Genomic DNA, 17,785 nt, shown 5'->3' on the forward strand with positions numbered 1-17,785 from the left:
AATAATAACTAGAAAAAGTGCTCCTCGGAGCACAGGTCTCCGCCAGGTCAGGTACGTTATTCTGGCCTCCTGGTGGCGCTATAATAGGCCAATGTGAAAAGGGTGCCAACCGTGCCATTTATTCTTGCATTGACACTGCATTCATGATTTGAGGCATTTTGTTCCAAAAATGTGTTTTGCTAAATTAGACCTGCTGGTGGTGCTATAACAGGCCAATGTGAGAAGGGTGGCATTTCTTCCTCGGCCTAGTGGGAATGTGCGTGTGAAATTTCACGGAAATCCCAAGCTGTGTGTATACTTTGAGGCTTTTTGTTCAAAACGGACCAATCCTGCAAACTTTGGAAGCCAACCTTAGGCAATGAGGATGGAATATGGGAAATCGGACAGATCCGTGTTGATCACATGACTATAGTAATACTGTGTACCGATTTGCATGACGTTTGGATAAAATTTGTAGGAGTAATATGAAAAAATGGGTTTTGCACAAATCGGCCACCTGGTGGCGCTATAACAGGCCCATGTGAAAGATTTGGGGCAGAGGTTCTGAATTGGCATCCAGGGAGTGTGTGTGCACAGTTTCGGAGCGACCGGGCCAACGGTGCCGGAGATTAGCTGGTGACAGACGGACACACGGACACACGGACGGACCGATTGTCTCCGCCACAATAAATACAATTGGTATGGCGTGTAATGTAGTGTGGGTACCTGCTTCACCTCTCTCTCACCTATGGGGGCCCTTAATTGGCCTGAAAAAGGTAAAAAAAAGGTAGCAGTTGCATACACCTACAAGCCCACAATGTGTCTCAACGCAATTCATTGTCAGCTTGTAGATCGGCTATTTTCGGCAAAGAGATTTGGTGTAGATGGGGAAAAAGCGATCCAAGTGCAGTTGTAATTCAGGTCTGTTTCTCTAAGAATAGAAGTTTTAAGTGGTTAAGTAGGCCTACTAACAACAACAAAGCTGCATGCCAGCAGTCAAAGGAGGAAAAAAAAAGCCTAAGTGTCGCGCTCCAATGCATCTTCTCTTTATCATACATAGATATGCATGACAGACAGGTGCAAAACGCTTTATGTGGACACAAACCCTATACTTCCCACTTTGGTGGATTTCCCTAGTGCCCAATCTTCCAAGGTGTGGTGCCCACTCCTCCGAGGTACCCATATTTCCTGGTACCCATTCTGTTTTGGTGCCCAGATTTCCCTAGCGCCCACTCTTCCTAGGCCTGGTGCCCACTCTGTTTTGGTGCCCACTCTTCCTGTTACCTTTCTCAAAATCATCGTCATTTCTTTCATTATCATGATCACCGTCATCATATTTAATCACCTTAATAACAATTTAGGGAATGGAACTAAACTGACATGAGAAATCCTTTAATAAGTGTAGCAGAAACAGCCCTAAAACCATATAACCATATATAGTATGCATAAACATCAACAGATATATTTAAATAAACTTAAAAACAAAAACATGTGCATTGAAATCAGGCAGGTGCATCAAAAATAATGGTCAAAAAGTTAATAATGGTATACTTGGTAAGAGTGAAAATACCACAAAATAGGGAGGCCAGGTTGAAATGGTTTGAAGAGTGTGGACAACAATGAGGAAATAATTATGGAAAATATGACCTTTCTGTTAATTTCATCCAGCTGTTGTCATACAGACGAATTGGGGGGGGGGGGGGGGAAACAATTAAGTCAATGGAACTAAACCAAAGAACTGACATGTCAGGAACATGACTTCGATCAGTTGACTTCTTCCACAAGGTGGCAGCCTCTGCATCTCACAGCCAGCCTCCATAACGCAGCTTGTTGGGCAGGTAGACGCTGGTGAGGAAATCGGGGGCTATGGCCGCAAGGGACTGGATCTCAGCCTTGACTTTCTCCTGCTGCATCAGTTCCATCTACAAACAAGAGCAAACACGCACTAGCCTCCAGAGATGCACCAGACGACGGCGCGCACGTGACGCCATGCACAGCACGCCACGCAGAGCCAGGTGTTTTCTTATCTACAGCAGCTATTTCACAACAGAGCTGCTTGTATCTCTGTTTGTATCCTAAATACCAGGGAGCTTAAGAGCCCTCACACACGCACACGCACACGCACACGCACACACACACACACACACACACACACACACACACACACACACACACACACACACACACATTCCTCAGTGGTGTGTCACACCTGTAACACATCTGTATGGTTAAAAACGCTCAGGAGACACAGAGAGAGAGAGCTATGGTTTCACAATTTTGCGTGTGACAGCTTCTGGTGCAACAGGTTAAACTATTACAAAGAATTACACGCCATCGGAGGGCTTTAAAAAAAAACACGCCATTGCAGGGCTTTTAAATGATACACGCCATCGCAGGGCTTTCAAATGACACGCCATGGTAGGGCTTTTCATGCCCAAGGTTGTCTCTGGCTCTCTACTGCCTACTCTCAGTGTGACATATGTTTATCACCTTCCATCATCATGCCAGTTGTTGTCGTTACCGTCATGACATTTTAGTCGATGATTCATTGGTCCTATACATAATTGAGATTAATGATTTAGTTGTGTTTCTGGCGTTAAACATTGGAACATATAAATGAAAATTATTAAAAACTGAAATATACAAAGAAATGACTCAAGAATGACCAGTTTCAATTATCAAAATAAAAAAAAAGTTAATAATTGTATACTTGGTAAAAGTGAAAATGCAGATCTACAAGCTTGCGTAGTGAAGCAAGCTTTGCCCAAAATGCTCAAAATAAGGAGGCCATGTTGAAAGTGGTTAGAAGAGTGTGGACAACAATGAGGAAATAATTACATGACCTTTCTGTTAATTTCATCCAGCTGTTTTCATACAAGATGAATGGAAACAATTGTAACGATTATGCAAAATTATTGCGAATACTGTACCTAATTGCCATCAGGTGATTATTTAATAATTGTGACAGGCCTCGCCACCATCACTATGCCAGTGTGTCTCACCTAGGGCTGGACGATATGATTTCAAATCAGTATCACGATTACTAAAATATTTTGCTTCGATTACGATTTATTAACACATGATTTATTATTTTTTTCTGCTGAAAATAGCAGATCTACACACTCACAACGTGTCGTGATGTGACATGTTGGGAGCTTGCAGACTGGCTATTTTCACTATTTGTACACACCGCCATTGTACAATAATAGTATAATACAGGGTTTAAGTGGTTAAAGAGAGGTTCCACCATGCCTCAAGCCAAAATCAGGCTGGTCCGGTGCATCTCATATAGCAGGTAAAAAGAAAGCACTGGAGCAACTCGGACAATTGAAGCCTTTTCTTTAATGGAGCATGGTGCAAGGCAGGAATACATCTTCGTCAGGTCACTAACATCGAAACGTTGTCATTCCTGCCTTGCACCCTGCTCCATTAACAGGCTTCAACTGTCCGAGTTGCTCCAAGGTTTAAGTGGTTAATTGATTTAGTCATTAATCTATTCACATTTTTTCATTGATATATAAGAAATAAAAACTAATTATACATTTTTAAAAAAGCAGCTTTTCGATTAATCTATTAAGCAAGATTAAGTCGGTTATTGGTTCTAAATGTGGGTTTGGATATATTTTGGGATAATTACCCATCCCTAGACTCACCTCTCTCTGCCAGGCTGGTTGGCAGCTGATGTAAGGTCTCTTCAGCAGGCTGCTCAGTTTGCTCTCATCTGTCTGGGTTAGAGGGATCAGGGCCTTCTCAGGAACCCGAAGTCTAAATGATAAATATATATATAAAAAATTAAACATTGGGTCATTGGGCAAACCTTAGATCAGTGGTTTTCAAACTGGAGTCTGGGGAGTGCCAGGGGGTCATTGACGGGGTTCCCCAGCCAAGTTTAAAGTCACTATAATTCAATTAGCTTGAAAATACCAAAAATGCACAACTGACTATTACAAAAATATATTTTAATATCACCTAATAATCTATTTCTCATGAACACTCAGATCCTTATTATTTTATTCTTAAAATATTTTCCTACAGTATAATCATTTGAAATGGGGGTTCGTGGCCTCTATGAACAATTTGGGGGTCTGTGACATGATCGGGTTTGAAAACCCCTGCTGTGTGCATATTTTGTGTATATTGTCACGAAACCTTGTATCTCACTTCCATATTTATACTTTTTACTCAATTGTTTCATAAATGAATGCCTTACTTTGTCATGATAGTGACACGCGAAAGCAGTGAAAATAGCCATCTACAAGCTGAATTTGCGTCACAGTGTGTGGCACATTGTGAGCTTGTAATCTGCTATTTCTGAACATTTTTTTATTTGGTTTGAAAATGTTTGCCTATAATATATCATGCCCAAATAGGGACGCCATGTGCAAAGTGGTAAGTAAGTCTGTCTATGGGTTTTTATAAATATTTAAACAATGAAAACTAATAACAAGAGCTTGTGACTAACTACAGTACATTGGATGAATTAGAACACAGGTTATTTTTTTCCATTTCCTGAAGAGTAACCGTTTTGGCCATATTTCGACCCGTCAACATAAATCATGGCATGATGGCAGCAGCATGTACTTCTGTTGATGGATATTCTTTCATAGCCACTAAAATGCAGGACATATCCTCTGTCCGGACATACTTTGCGGAGCTTTGATCATGTATACATTCAAGCGGATGCTTAGCAGGAGTAAACGTGCACACTAGAATTAAGCTTTACTTATATGTAAAAAAGAAAAGAAAAGAAAAAACCTTTTCAACCTAGGATCGTTCAAAGCGGCCATATACTTAAAACCCAATATACTCTGGAGAGCTACTTCCTCCTCGGAGGGGGCCTCGGAGGGGGAGAGAAAAAAAAATGGAGGGCAAACAGCAACAGAAACCAAAACAAACAATCTAAATGTCCCCAGAATATAATCACAATTAGAGACAGGAGGAGGAAGTAGGAAGTAGCGAGTGGTGAGTCCAAACCTCTGGAGGTCAGAGGGGAGGAGGCTAGCCACATGACACTGGGGACGGTCAGACTGCGGGCCTCAAACGACATGGCCTGTGGAAAAAACCCGGTGCAGAATAAAACGCATGCACATACACAAATACAGTACATACACACACACACACAAACACAGGCACACATGTGGACAGAGACACACAAAACATACAGAGTAGGCAATTGAACGAAGCTATTGCATCCAATACAGTACATAAAATAATTATCACACAATCGTGTTCCTAAACACTCTGCTTACGCTAAAAAAACACAATAAAAAACACAATAGATGCCAATAAAAAGTCACCGTTAATGCTTCATGTATAGCGTCACATGAACTCCTAGCATCCCTATTCTGGGTGAACGTTTGGCAAAGAGTGGAGAGAAAAAAGGAGCGGACCTTGCATACAGCCAGGGGGACTTCCGGTCAACTAAGTATATAGGGTTTAAGTGGTTAAATATTTTGAGATGGACGATCATTCCGTTTCTTTTCTTTTTTTTCTACATAGAGGCATAATTACATATTTCTAGCACAGAGGACACTGACCAGGCCACACACCGGATGAAATACAGCACAGAATAACTCACCAGTGATCCATACTTGTAGATACACATGATCTCAATGCCTGAGGAAAAAAACAAAAAAAACAATAGAGACAGAGAGAGACACTGCCAATCACCACCACGCCGGAGCAATTATATCCTCTCAGACATGTAACGGAGCAGAGAACAGAGTAACGCTGACACGTGTGTCCTGCCCAGTGTTGCCTTGTTCGCTTATTATAAGCGACTTTGGGCTTTCTGTAAAGTTGCTTGTAAATACTGGTAGTTGCAGGTTGGTTCTCAAACACTTTCATGTCAAGGACCCCCCAAATTAATATGCATTTGTCTGCAGAAACCCATCTGAAAATATTTGATGCCATACAAGGATTTGTGTTGTTAAATAGATTTTCTTGAAAATAGCAGATCTACGAGCTCACAACGCGTCGCATCACGACGCGTTGTGAGCTTGTAGATCGTCTATTTTCAAAAAGCCGATGCATATAGTTTTAAAGTGCTCATGTAGCCTAGGGCATGTTTTCGTAGACCTGGTTGCTTATTTCTCTCTCTCGCAAAATCTTGGCAACACTGGTCCTGCCGTGAGATGGGACCAGATGGGAGAGATACTGGTCTGGGAGGGGATGAGCAATTACGCCTGGAGGAGAGATCACATGGACGGAAACCATCGCCAGAACGCACCCGCCAAGACACGCTGGTCAGGTGCTTCATCTGTTGTCTCCATGGATTAAAGCAATGAAATATCTCACGGCCAAGCTGCGATTTCTCAAAACAGTCGTGAAAGGAGCCCGTCACACTAGCGCTTCGTTCCTAAACATTAGGAGAAATTATGTAAAACTATGATTTTTCGGTATTAGCGTTCTAAAACGATGCTTTGAAACATTGTATTCTATTGCTTATATTATTCAAATACTCTTTAATCTTCAAATGACTTTAATATACATTATTCCTGTAGGGCTTGACTTTACCAGCTAAACAAAGACAAAGACATGCCAGCCTCTATGGAATCTAAATGACATGAAATCAGCCCTGGGCGACAGAGAACTTCAATCCACTTGTAACGCCATGTGTACCGTGAGGATCGCCGTCCACCAGAGCGAATGAGGGGATGTGTAGCGTGTCCCAAAGCTTTCGCACACATCAGCCGGGTGTTTACATCCGGAACGCCTTTACCCTGACACACACACACACAAACACACACACACACACACACACACAATCGTTAAACGTGAAATAAAGAATGAAACAGCCATATCAAATAGTTCAAAAACCATCACAGCAACAGTATGAAATAAAAATAAAGACACACTGGATCCTGATGCATGGACCCATTTTGGAGCAGAAGTCATCATCAAGCAATCTTTGGAAGGTGGCGTCCTTCTCCACGATTAGCACAAACTTTGCTGATGATACAATATCTGTTCTGGGTCAAGGTGTACTTGAAGCACAAGCCCTGTACACCGTGCCCCCCCCCCCCTCCCCCTCCTCACTGAAAAAAGTCCATCATGACTAAGATATATATTTCTGTGTAAGAGAAACAAAAGTCCTGAGCAAACATAATAAAAGGATACTCCTGATTCCTGGCAACATGCGATGAAACTGGAACGACCTGAAAACAAAAAGACATGAATGAACGCATGAATCTTTGGATCAAATGCTTCCATATCTATTTGAAACAAACAACAACAAAAAAAGCATTATGAATAAACATTGGTGTAGCCTGCTGTGGATTGTGGCCCAGACAGACGGAGCACATTAAGTAATACATGTCTGGCACATTCTTAATTTATGCTTCGCCGAAAGTAGCAGATCTATACAATCTATACAACTCATCGTGTTGTGAGACTCGTTGTGAGCTTGTTGGTCTGCTATTGTGGTGCTGTTGCTTTGGGGAAGCAACACTTTAGTGAGTGTTGTTGGACAGAAATCCCTTAACATTGGAAGATGATTGTCATGTCAAATGTATTTGGCTAATAAACACATTCTCACACAGTATCAAACGTATTTAGTTAATATTACATTCAGCTCATACTGATTTAGGAACATACAGTGGAGCAGGAATGGCAGTCAACCTTGGTACCGTCCTCCTCCAAGTAACACAGATCGCCTGAGATTAATCCCTTGGAAGTGGCCAACTGGTGATGGTTATACATAGTCACACACACACACAGTCACACACACACACACACACACACACACACACACACACACACACACACACACACACACACACACACACACACACACACCACACACACACACACACACACACACACAGACACGCACGCACGCACACATTATGTACACAAACTTTTGACACTGCCTCTTTGACTCAAGTCTAATTCAATTGCCGTTTGATCACGAGAACCATAAGAGAATTGTTCCACAGGTGTTTCCCTGAGATATGAGGCAGAAAGAATTCTTAAAACACTAAACTCACTAACACGTTGCATGTGTTGGACTTGAACTCCACCATAACAAAGCATATCAAAAGAGGTTTTGCTACAGGGTTTAATACACATGTGAGTATTAAGTCTTTTCACACACACAGTCACACATGTAACCTTCCCACACCACCACCTAGGCCGGGGCGATATGTCCATATTATTTCAATATCGTGACATGAGACTAGATATCGTCTGGGTTTTGGGGATATTGTAAAATTGTCATAATGGAAAGGTGCTGGTTTTTCTGGTTTTAATCACTTAACCACTTGAACTGTAGCGTCCCTATTCTGGGACAAGCTCAAATTCAGCAAAAATAGCAGATCTACAATTTCACAACACGCCGCAATACGACGCATTGTGAGCTTGTAGATCGGCTATTTTCAGCGAACAGATTTGGTGTTGAGGGAAAATAAGAGCGGACCTAGTGCAGTGGTTAAAGGGATAGTTCACCCAAAAAAATACTTTTTATCTATTGATTAGCCACCCCATGGAGACATGAATTCATGGATATTTTTTAGTATTTGATGCATTCCTAAGTCAATAATTTGATGACCAGCGGACCGGTAGGCAGCGGTTATTTTGTATTTTTATTATTATTCGACTGAGAGAATGGCCTAGTTTTTTTTGTATTAATTAACTAATAGTTTGCCAAAAATAGGCATATACATTATGATTTATGGGAGAAACCAATAGTATTATGTTAAATCAGACACTAAGCACCCTACAGCCAAATGAAAGTGAAGAGATGATCTGTAGGAGATATACAAGCTCACAACGTGAGCTTGTAGATCTGCTATTCCACTATTTTTTAAAATGTTTGAAACATTAAACATTTTCAACATGGAAAACGATTATTACCATTATGCTAAATAAATGCGATTATCTCAAATAATTGCGATTAGGCAATTATGTAATAATTTTGACAGGCCTAACCACGTGGAGTTTCCTTCGAGGAACCCTGAGCATGCAGGAGATGTCATCCACGATTAAATCCACAGTTCTCTGAGAGACAAACAGCATTGTGTCACTGTAATAGATGTCCCTGTAGAAACAGATAATGTTCCTGTCAAGGGCAACTTTGGCAAATGCTACACTGTTTAATATACTTTCAATTATAATAAAACCCTACATAAAGTCAATACCAAACCGCTCATTCAATATGGTTTGGCCTAACCACTTGACCACTTAAGCCCTACTTAAGCCCTACTGTCGGACAGCAAAAATAGAAGTTCTACAAGCTGCAAAAACTACATTTTTGGAACTTTTAAAAAGATTTTCACCTATAATGACATGGCCAAAATAGAGGTTTAAAAGTGGTTCATCTGGCTGTACTGAGTGGCATTTTAATGTGCTGATTTGAAAATAGATGAGGAATCACCTTTTTGTTGCATAAGAGTTGCTCTGGACAAGTTTGTAGATGATGGACAGAATCTTGACAACGTGCGCTACAAGTTGAAAGACAAAACAAATCAATGTTAAAGAGGCATGACGGCGGTCTGGCATGTTATGACCCAGACTATACTTGTGTGTTTTTCTTTTTCTTTTCAAGGAAGCAACTGGATTTCATTTATTTCTGTACAATACTGAAATAAAAGAATCTACTGGCAAAGACTTGCTTGAGATACAGTGAGTAGGTAATCTATAGCCAGTACTGATAAATTGGATTCAATTACATAATTTACCCTACAGACCTGGTTTACTATTGTCAAGTAGTTAAAAATAGAAAATACTATCTAAAAGACTGACATGGGTAGCCTATGATACAGCATTTCAACCAGGGAAAATGGAACAGAGATTGAAACATTAGACTTTAGAGATTTTATAAAAGAAAAAACACATATAGTGTAATTAAATATTTATATATGTCAGAGTATGATTGGAAAACCAGTCAGATTGAAAAGGTGCACTAGGTTTCACACCGACGTAGGTGCGCCGTCTGAAGGTGACTTGAGCCACGAGAGGCACCGCCGAGCGAGCTCAGGCGAGCGAGTCGCCGTGCCGAGCGTTGCGAATTCACCTTCAGTCGACTCAGCGCCGTCCGAGTTATGTCCCGATAGGGACAGAATCGTAAATCATCGCCGAGATCTCCGAGACGTCTTTTTTTTCTTTATACGGGGGGGCCCCGCCCCGTCGCGGAGAGGCGCGGGAGGTGAACTCGAAGAAAACGAGCACTCCTTTTTAATATAACTGTTTTTTAAATCATACTGTAACATACACACATATATATACATATACATACTCTGTGTGTGTGTGTGTGTGTGTGTGTGTGTGTGTGTGTGTGTGTGTGTGTGTATATATATATATATATATATATATATATATATATAATATATATATATACACACACACACACACACACATATACACACACATATACACACAGTATATATATATAATGGTGGAATATATATAAAACACAGTAGAAAACAACAAGTTCCAATACTTGACAGCAACTTTCATTTTTCTCAGAAACTTCAAAACTATCAAAAGCAGTTGGGAACACCCCAAACATGCTGGAGGAATTGTGATGAGAAGCAAACCAAACCAAACCACTATCATGTCTTTTGGGGTTGTTTCAGGTATCCACATTTTCTGGAATGATGTCTGGCAGAAAATACACCAGATTCTAAGTTTACAAATACCAAGGTCCTGTTTAGTTCTGGATCTGGAAGCTCGTACCAAATGAAGTGACAGATACCTTTTGAAAATAGGTATTGCAGGCTTTGCAGCAGGCATAAAGCTCATTATGGAAATCGTTCCAGACAGAGCCCACGTCTGCAGAAAATGTGCTTCAAATAGTCACTGATATTTTTTTACATGGAAAGGATCACTTCTAGTCTGAGATTATAAAGAGTGGGGGGAAATGGATTGATTGTACATACGGGCATAAAGGCTAGGGATGTTTTGACTCTCCAGACCATTATTCATTGCTGTTTTTGACATGATCCCATATCTTGTATGCACGTGTGAGTACATGTGCAATACATGACTGTTTAAATGACATATGTTTGCAAGGAGAAGATGAAAACATGATTTTTTAATTATTACTCTCTATTGTTATGTCCACAATATTCCCATGAGTCATTCTCCTATGTATAATGGAATTGTATTTACTTTCAGTTGTACGTAAGATGATGTCTGGCAACATGTGATCTGTTCTTTTATTGATTTGAAAACATAATAAAACAAAAAAAGAATAGATAGGTAATCAAACACAGTGACTATCACCCATATTGGTTGTCAGAATTATGTTATTGTTGTCTCAATGCGTTTAAATTGCAGATTGATCTCAAGAGTCTAGTTGAAACTAGTCCCTGGAAAAATGTATTTGTTTAACCAAATTCAAACATCCATGATAAAGTGGATTCATCATCTTTATAAATTTAGAAAATAGCGACATCCAGTAATTATTCAAAAGCATGCATCAAATGGCTGCATGCTTTGGAAAAGGGTTGAAAGTAATGTTAAGTAAAACCTGGCATACATACCAGACCAAAGGTTTGTTCAATGTATAGTTTCTTCTGACTATTTACTATTCTATTTCTCTGTCATAGGTAGCCCATTATATTAGGAACGTTCTAAAGGAGCACTGCAAGAACAATAATCCACATTTCTTTCTGTTCCTTATAAAGAAAACCATATGGTGAAATAAAATAGTCTTCTCTGAACCATTTCTGACTCTCGCAACTATTCACCTAAACTCAAACTGAGAATTGTTCACGCATATAATGTGCAGGCAGGGAATAAAACAAAATCCACATAACATAAATGTCATTTGAATTGTTTGTAAATGAATTGAATGTAGGTTGTTATAAAGCAGTGGTTCTCACAGTGGGGTCCAGGGACCCTCTGGGTTCCTTGAGGGGGCTCCAAATGGACCCTTACAGGACTGCAACTCTAAAGTATACAAATGGTTCCATTTGGTTCCATTTGTACACTCTCAGAGTTATGGGGGTCCTCGAAATAAATAAAAACATCCGAGAACCACGGGAAGGTTGCGAAATGTGGAAACGTATTAACCCATTAAGACCCATCTGTGTCACTTTAGATTTCTTTGGCTATTCAAAAATAGCAGATATACAAGAGCTTGTAGATCTGCTATTTTTGAAAAGATCTTGAAAAAATCTTTTTTTGATTTTTTTTTCAAAAAACTGTTAGTATTTAGAAAACATTTTAAAGAATCGCCTCAGGTCTTAAAGGGTTAAACAAAGTGTGTGAGTGTTTTTCTTCTCACCAAATCTAGTGGCAGACCTGGGAGAGTCGCAGCGAACTGTGGCGCAGGTGCTTCCCTCCGCACCCATCAGAAGACCAACATCGTTGTCAAAACTCAAGAGGGAAATCATGAAAAAATAAAGAGATAAATCAATTTACAACTCAAGTGGAAAATAATGGGGAGGGTGGGGTGGGTCATGAAAGAATTCCACAGAGATCATACATGGAACATTCACTCCTGACACTTTCAGTCCCCCACCTGCTAGCCTTGAAAAAAATCCCCCAGACCCCTGGGGGGATACCTGTGAGAGAGCCCCCCCCCCCCCCCATGTCGTTTCCTCCGGGAAACCTTTGGCTCTCAATCTGTGGGATTCTCACTTTTGAAAGGGCCCAAGCTAGAATGTGCTTTAAGCTGCAGCGAGGTTTGATCTTAAGTCGACTCGACAGTATGCTTTGTTCTGAGCATGAGGTCTCCACAGCCTAGGCACATTAAAGACCTCTGCAAACCACCAGATTTGTGCGTGTGGTTGGGTGTGTGTGCCTGTGTATGTGTGGGTGGCTGGGTGTGTTTTTTGGGTGTGGGTATGCATGTGTGGACACACACACACGCACACACACACACACACACACACACACACGTATGCACATGTAGAACAGCGCTTTTCAATTCCTTATCAAAGTGACATCTTTTAAGAAGGCAGGAAGTCACTTCAACGTCGATCTCTGGGAGTCAACGATCAAGATGAAGTTGTTGTTTTTTTAAATCACTTGTTTAGCTCTCAGTTCAAGCACGCTTGTATAACGTTGCTGTCGGGTGGAAACCTTGTATGTCCAAAACCGCAGTGGTGTAAAGTAACTAAAGTAACTAAGTATGTTTACTCAAGTACTGCACTTAAGTACAATTTTGAGGTATTACTTTACTGGAGTATTTCCAATTTTCAGTACTTTTACTTCTACTACACTACATCTCAGAGAAAAATATTGTACTTTTACGCCACTACAATTATTTGAAAACTTCAGTTACTAGTTACTTTGTAGATTTTGATTATTATTACAAAACATACATTACCCATTTCAGCCGTATATACATTTCAGCCGTTTGAAAATAGCTGATCTACAAGCCATGCGACGCATTGTGAGCTTGTAGATCTGCTCTTTTCAAATGATTCTCATACAATCTAGTTGTGAAATGGGACATTCTGCATAATGAGTACTTTCTACTTTTGGTACTTTAAGTACATTTTTATACCAATACTTTTGTACTTTTACTCAAGTAAATTTTGAATTCCGGACTTCGACTTGAAACAGAATATTTCTACATTGCCGTATTGATACTTTTACTTGAGTAAGAAATGTGAATACGTTTTGCAGTTCCACCACTGCAAAACCGTTCCTTTTTGATTTCTGATGTGATTGTGAACTTGTAGAACTGCTATTTTTACAACTTTTGTGCGACACTCTAGTATGATGGAGTATTACTACATTCTAAAAAACATAAAAAGCAGAAATATGGACATAAGAGGTTTCTGCCCAACAGCGACGATAAATTAAGACTGTGAAGAAGCACTGATTTCCTCTGTAAATAAAGGCATTATGCAGCAATTTGAACAACTTGTGTGGCCTGACCTCCCACCAAATTCTATGTGGGCAATTGTTGATGAGTTTTTTATACAACATGAATGCGCATGTTTATCTTGCAAATGTCAGACATCTTGGCTGCCACACAGACTGTGACGTACTAGGGGCACAACAGTTAATTAAAAATAATCCATTTTAATAAAATAATCTAATAATCAAGTAGCATAGAGGCCTGCAACAGTTAGCCACTTTAAACATCAGTATTTTGGGCATGTCATTATTGGTGAAAATGTTCAAAAATAAAAAAGTGAAACTAGAAGATCTACAAGCTCACAACAGGTCAAGATGCAACGCGTTGTGACCTGTAGATCTGCAACTTTTGCAATTTTTGTGCGACACACGCTTCTTGATTATTCGATTAAAAAAAAAAGGTTATCGATACAATTATTACTAAGAAAATAAGTGATAGTTGCAGCTTAGTGTGGGTGTGTGACTGACAGACAACTGACAGACAACAATGAGTGAGTTTAGCAGAACTTTACCTCACATTGGCCCAACTGGACCTGATGGGCACCACCAGGACCGGAGCTTCATCTTTAGACACACTGGTCACCATTCCCTGGATGACCTGTTCAATCTGCCTTAGAACCTGCTGCCTGTGTGGTTAATGACAATACAACTTATTTTAACCCATTAACCCATTAAGCCTGGAACGCAGATCTGAGTCATTTTAAGATTTATTTGGGCTATTCAAAAATAGCAGATATACAAGCTCATAGCGCGGCACTCAGTGCTTGTAGATCTGCTATTTTTGAAAAAACAGCTTTGAATATATATATATATTTTAAAGGGAACACTTGTAATTCTGGAACAAAATATTTTGAGATGGGGGTCTGCGGCCAAATACATTGGGGGTCCTTGACATGAAAAAGTTTGAGAACCACTGATATAGCAACATAAGTTAGGATTTAGAAGACATTTGTAGAATCAACCAGGTCTTAATGGGTTAAAGCAGTGTGTAGTGCGGTCATTTTACTAACTTTACTGAAAACTGACAGAAAAAGACAAATGTATGCTAATAGCCTACACACCACTTGATTCTCAAACAAGGACCCCCAAATTAATCCCTGTCCCTGTTTGACCAGGGGAGACATTGCACTTATGAGCTTTAGGCAGTACTGTAGGTTGCTTGCTTCCTACCCCTGTGGTCCTGAGTGACACCAGAGTTTAAATGTGTCAATGGAACATTATGGAAGAGAAGGGAGAACCTACAGCAGGTGTATTAGTTAATATTGCATTTACATAGGCCTACTCTACCACATATTGGTTAAAATAAGTTGTGTTCATTAATTAAAGTTCCAGAATGCAGCTTGTACAGATTAAGGTAAGCTTTGTGTTTTCAGCTTAAGTTGCTGTCAGTAGTTAGCTGCTAGCTTAATTAAACCAATGTGTCCTTTAGTTTAACTTTTAGTTTATGTTAGTTAGCTGGTGTAAAAGCTCACCTGTCTGTTTCCTCGTCCACATGGGCGGTAGTGGGTACTTTAGATAACAATTCAACTCGTAGCTTGTCAATTTCGGCAAACTGTTCCAGTGACGCAGCTTCCATTCTAATTAAATGAATGAATTAAGGCTCTTTGACTTTGTGACGCAGTTAGTTTGTGTTTGATGCACGCGAAACCTCCCTGTCAATTATCAAACTTTTATTTTTAAAATATTATTTTCAAGCTTTTATTTGTCACACTCACGACTGAGTGATGATGTGCGCGTGCTCGTGTGCGTGCGCGTGGGGGTCTGTTAGCACAGTCTCGTCCCAAAAATCCCCACTGTCTGTAACGTCAGTGACACGATAATGAGCATGGTGCGTGCATCCAATTGTCCGATAGAGAGAGAGAGAGAGAGAGAGAGAGAGAGAGAGAGAGAGAGAGAGAGAGAAAGAGAGGGTAGGAGTGTGTGTGTGTGTGTGTGTGTGTGTGTGTGTGTGTGTGTGTGTGTGTGTGTGTGTTATTTTTGGCATTTAGTAATAGCAGGTGGGCCATGGCCATGGGTCCCATAGCTTAACACACTACTACATTTCCCTGCTATACACCCAAACATCCAAAAACTCTAGTATTATTGAAATGTATCAAGCCCCCCCCCCTCCCTCTAATAGTGTTTAGAAACACTCTGTTACAATTAAAAGTCTGGTAATCAAAATTTACTTGAGTAAAAGTACAAAGGTATTGGCATCAAAATGTACTTAACGTACCAAAAGTAAAAGTACTCATTATGCAGAATGTCCCGTTTCACAAGGTATCATTACGTATACAATTTATACATTTAATTTATATTTATATGAAAATAGCAGATCTACAAGCTCGTAGCTTATAGATCTGCTATATCCAAATCGCCAAAGTTTAGATAGGGCTGAAGTGGTTAATGTATGCTTTGTAATAATAATACAAATCTACAAAGTAACTATGGAAGTGACTTAAGTTTTCAAATAACTGTAGTGGAGTAAAAATGTACAATATTTGCCTCTGAGATGTAGTGAAGTAGAAGCAAAAGTCACTTAACTGGAGTTAAATAGAAGTATCTCAAACGTGTACTTAAGTACAGTACTTGAGTAAATGTACTCGGTTACTTTCCACCACTGCTTATTGGAATCATGATGTCACAACAGAGAAAGCCGTTTAGATCCCATAAATATTAGGTCATTGGCCGTCACTGGGAGTCCCCCACCTTGTTAAAGACGTGCTGGCAGGCAGGCATGCTGTGTGTGTTTGCGGAGCGCAGTGAGCTGAAGGCCTGTTTGGAACGTGTGGGAGCAAAGATCTAAAGAGAGGAGGCCCGTGCCCCTGACCTGACCCCGAATAGCTCCTAATGTGCAGCTTTGCCAAAGGTCTCCCCGTCTCCTGAGTGGCTTTGACAAGCTGCTTCCTTAGTAATGTCTCTTAATTGTTAAGTAATTGCTATCTCTCAGTGACGTGGGATGACCTTTTAGCTACTTGACCAGAAAAAAAAACAGAAGAAAAAAATATCTGTGATACAGGCCACAAAACCCGGGGGCCCTGAAAGACAGTGGTGGAAGATAACTAATGTACATTTAATCAAGTACTGTACTTTGAGGTACTTTTATTTACCCGAGTGTTTCCATTTCATAATACTTTATACTTCTACTACACTACATCTCAGAATCAAATTGTGTACTTTTTTCTCCACTACATGTATTTGACAGCTGTAGTTACTAGTTACTTTGCAGATTTAGATCATTAATAATGCAGAAAATTATTAATCTAAAATCTTCTACATTTAATAAAATAGCAGATCTACAAGCTCACAACCCGTCGACGCGTTGTGAGCTTGTAGTATAAACGCTTAGGGCGTAATTGGTTCATGATCAAATTGATCAATATACTTACAGTCCAATATAACATGATACTGTATATGGTAGCCTATATGATTCTGATTTGGGCATTCTGCATAATGACGAGTACGCTACTTTTCCTTTTGCTATGTATATTTTGATCATGTTAATACTTTTGTACTTTGACTTAAGTAAGATTTTGAATGCAGGACGTTTTACTTGTAACAAACTGTGTTATTTTTACTTTTACTTAAGTCCAAAATCTGAGTACATACTTCTTCCAGGGTTGCCATTTTGCGAGAGAAATAAGCAACTAGGTCTATGAAAACAAGCCCAAAAGAGGAGACTAGGCTACACGAGCACTTTAGACCTTCGGCTATTTGAAAATAGGCAATCTACAAGCTCTACAAGATCTACAAGCACATGCGACACGTTTTAGCTTGTAGATCTGCTATTTTCAAGAAAATCTTGAAAAAAAATTGAAATAAATATTTTAACAACACAAATCTTATGGGGGGTCCCTGTCATAACATATTTTCAGATGGGGTTCTGCAGACAAGGGTCCATGACATGAAAATGTTTGAGAACCACTGGTTTAAACAACATTACACAGCAATAGGCAACTGCACTTAAGAAACATGCCCAAAAAAACGCAACCCCAATATTTACAAGCGACTT

At 39.9% G+C, this 17,785-nt stretch overlaps 1 protein-coding gene across 1 annotated transcript; it reads right to left on the minus strand.

The window, feature by feature from the left end:
- Positions 1–1,355: 1,355 nt before the first annotated feature.
- On the minus strand, positions 1,356–15,590 carry spo11 (SPO11 initiator of meiotic double stranded breaks). The gene is given in 16 exon segments (XM_080444829.1): positions 1,356–1,901; positions 3,633–3,744; positions 4,954–4,978; positions 4,981–5,029; positions 5,558–5,595; positions 6,601–6,664; positions 6,666–6,701; positions 6,833–6,945; positions 7,099–7,108; positions 7,110–7,136; positions 7,576–7,662; positions 8,908–9,016; positions 9,353–9,419; positions 12,209–12,300; positions 14,307–14,420; positions 15,267–15,590. Coding segments are annotated over 16 exon segments (1,167 nt in total). The 5' UTR covers positions 15,371–15,590; the 3' UTR covers positions 1,356–1,781.
- Between the last annotated feature and the right edge of the window lie 2,195 nt (positions 15,591–17,785).

This window comes from Gymnoscopelus braueri (genome assembly GCF_963280865.1).
Source record: "Gymnoscopelus braueri genome assembly, chromosome: 12".
Taxonomy (NCBI): domain Eukaryota; kingdom Metazoa; phylum Chordata; class Actinopteri; order Myctophiformes; family Myctophidae; genus Gymnoscopelus; species Gymnoscopelus braueri.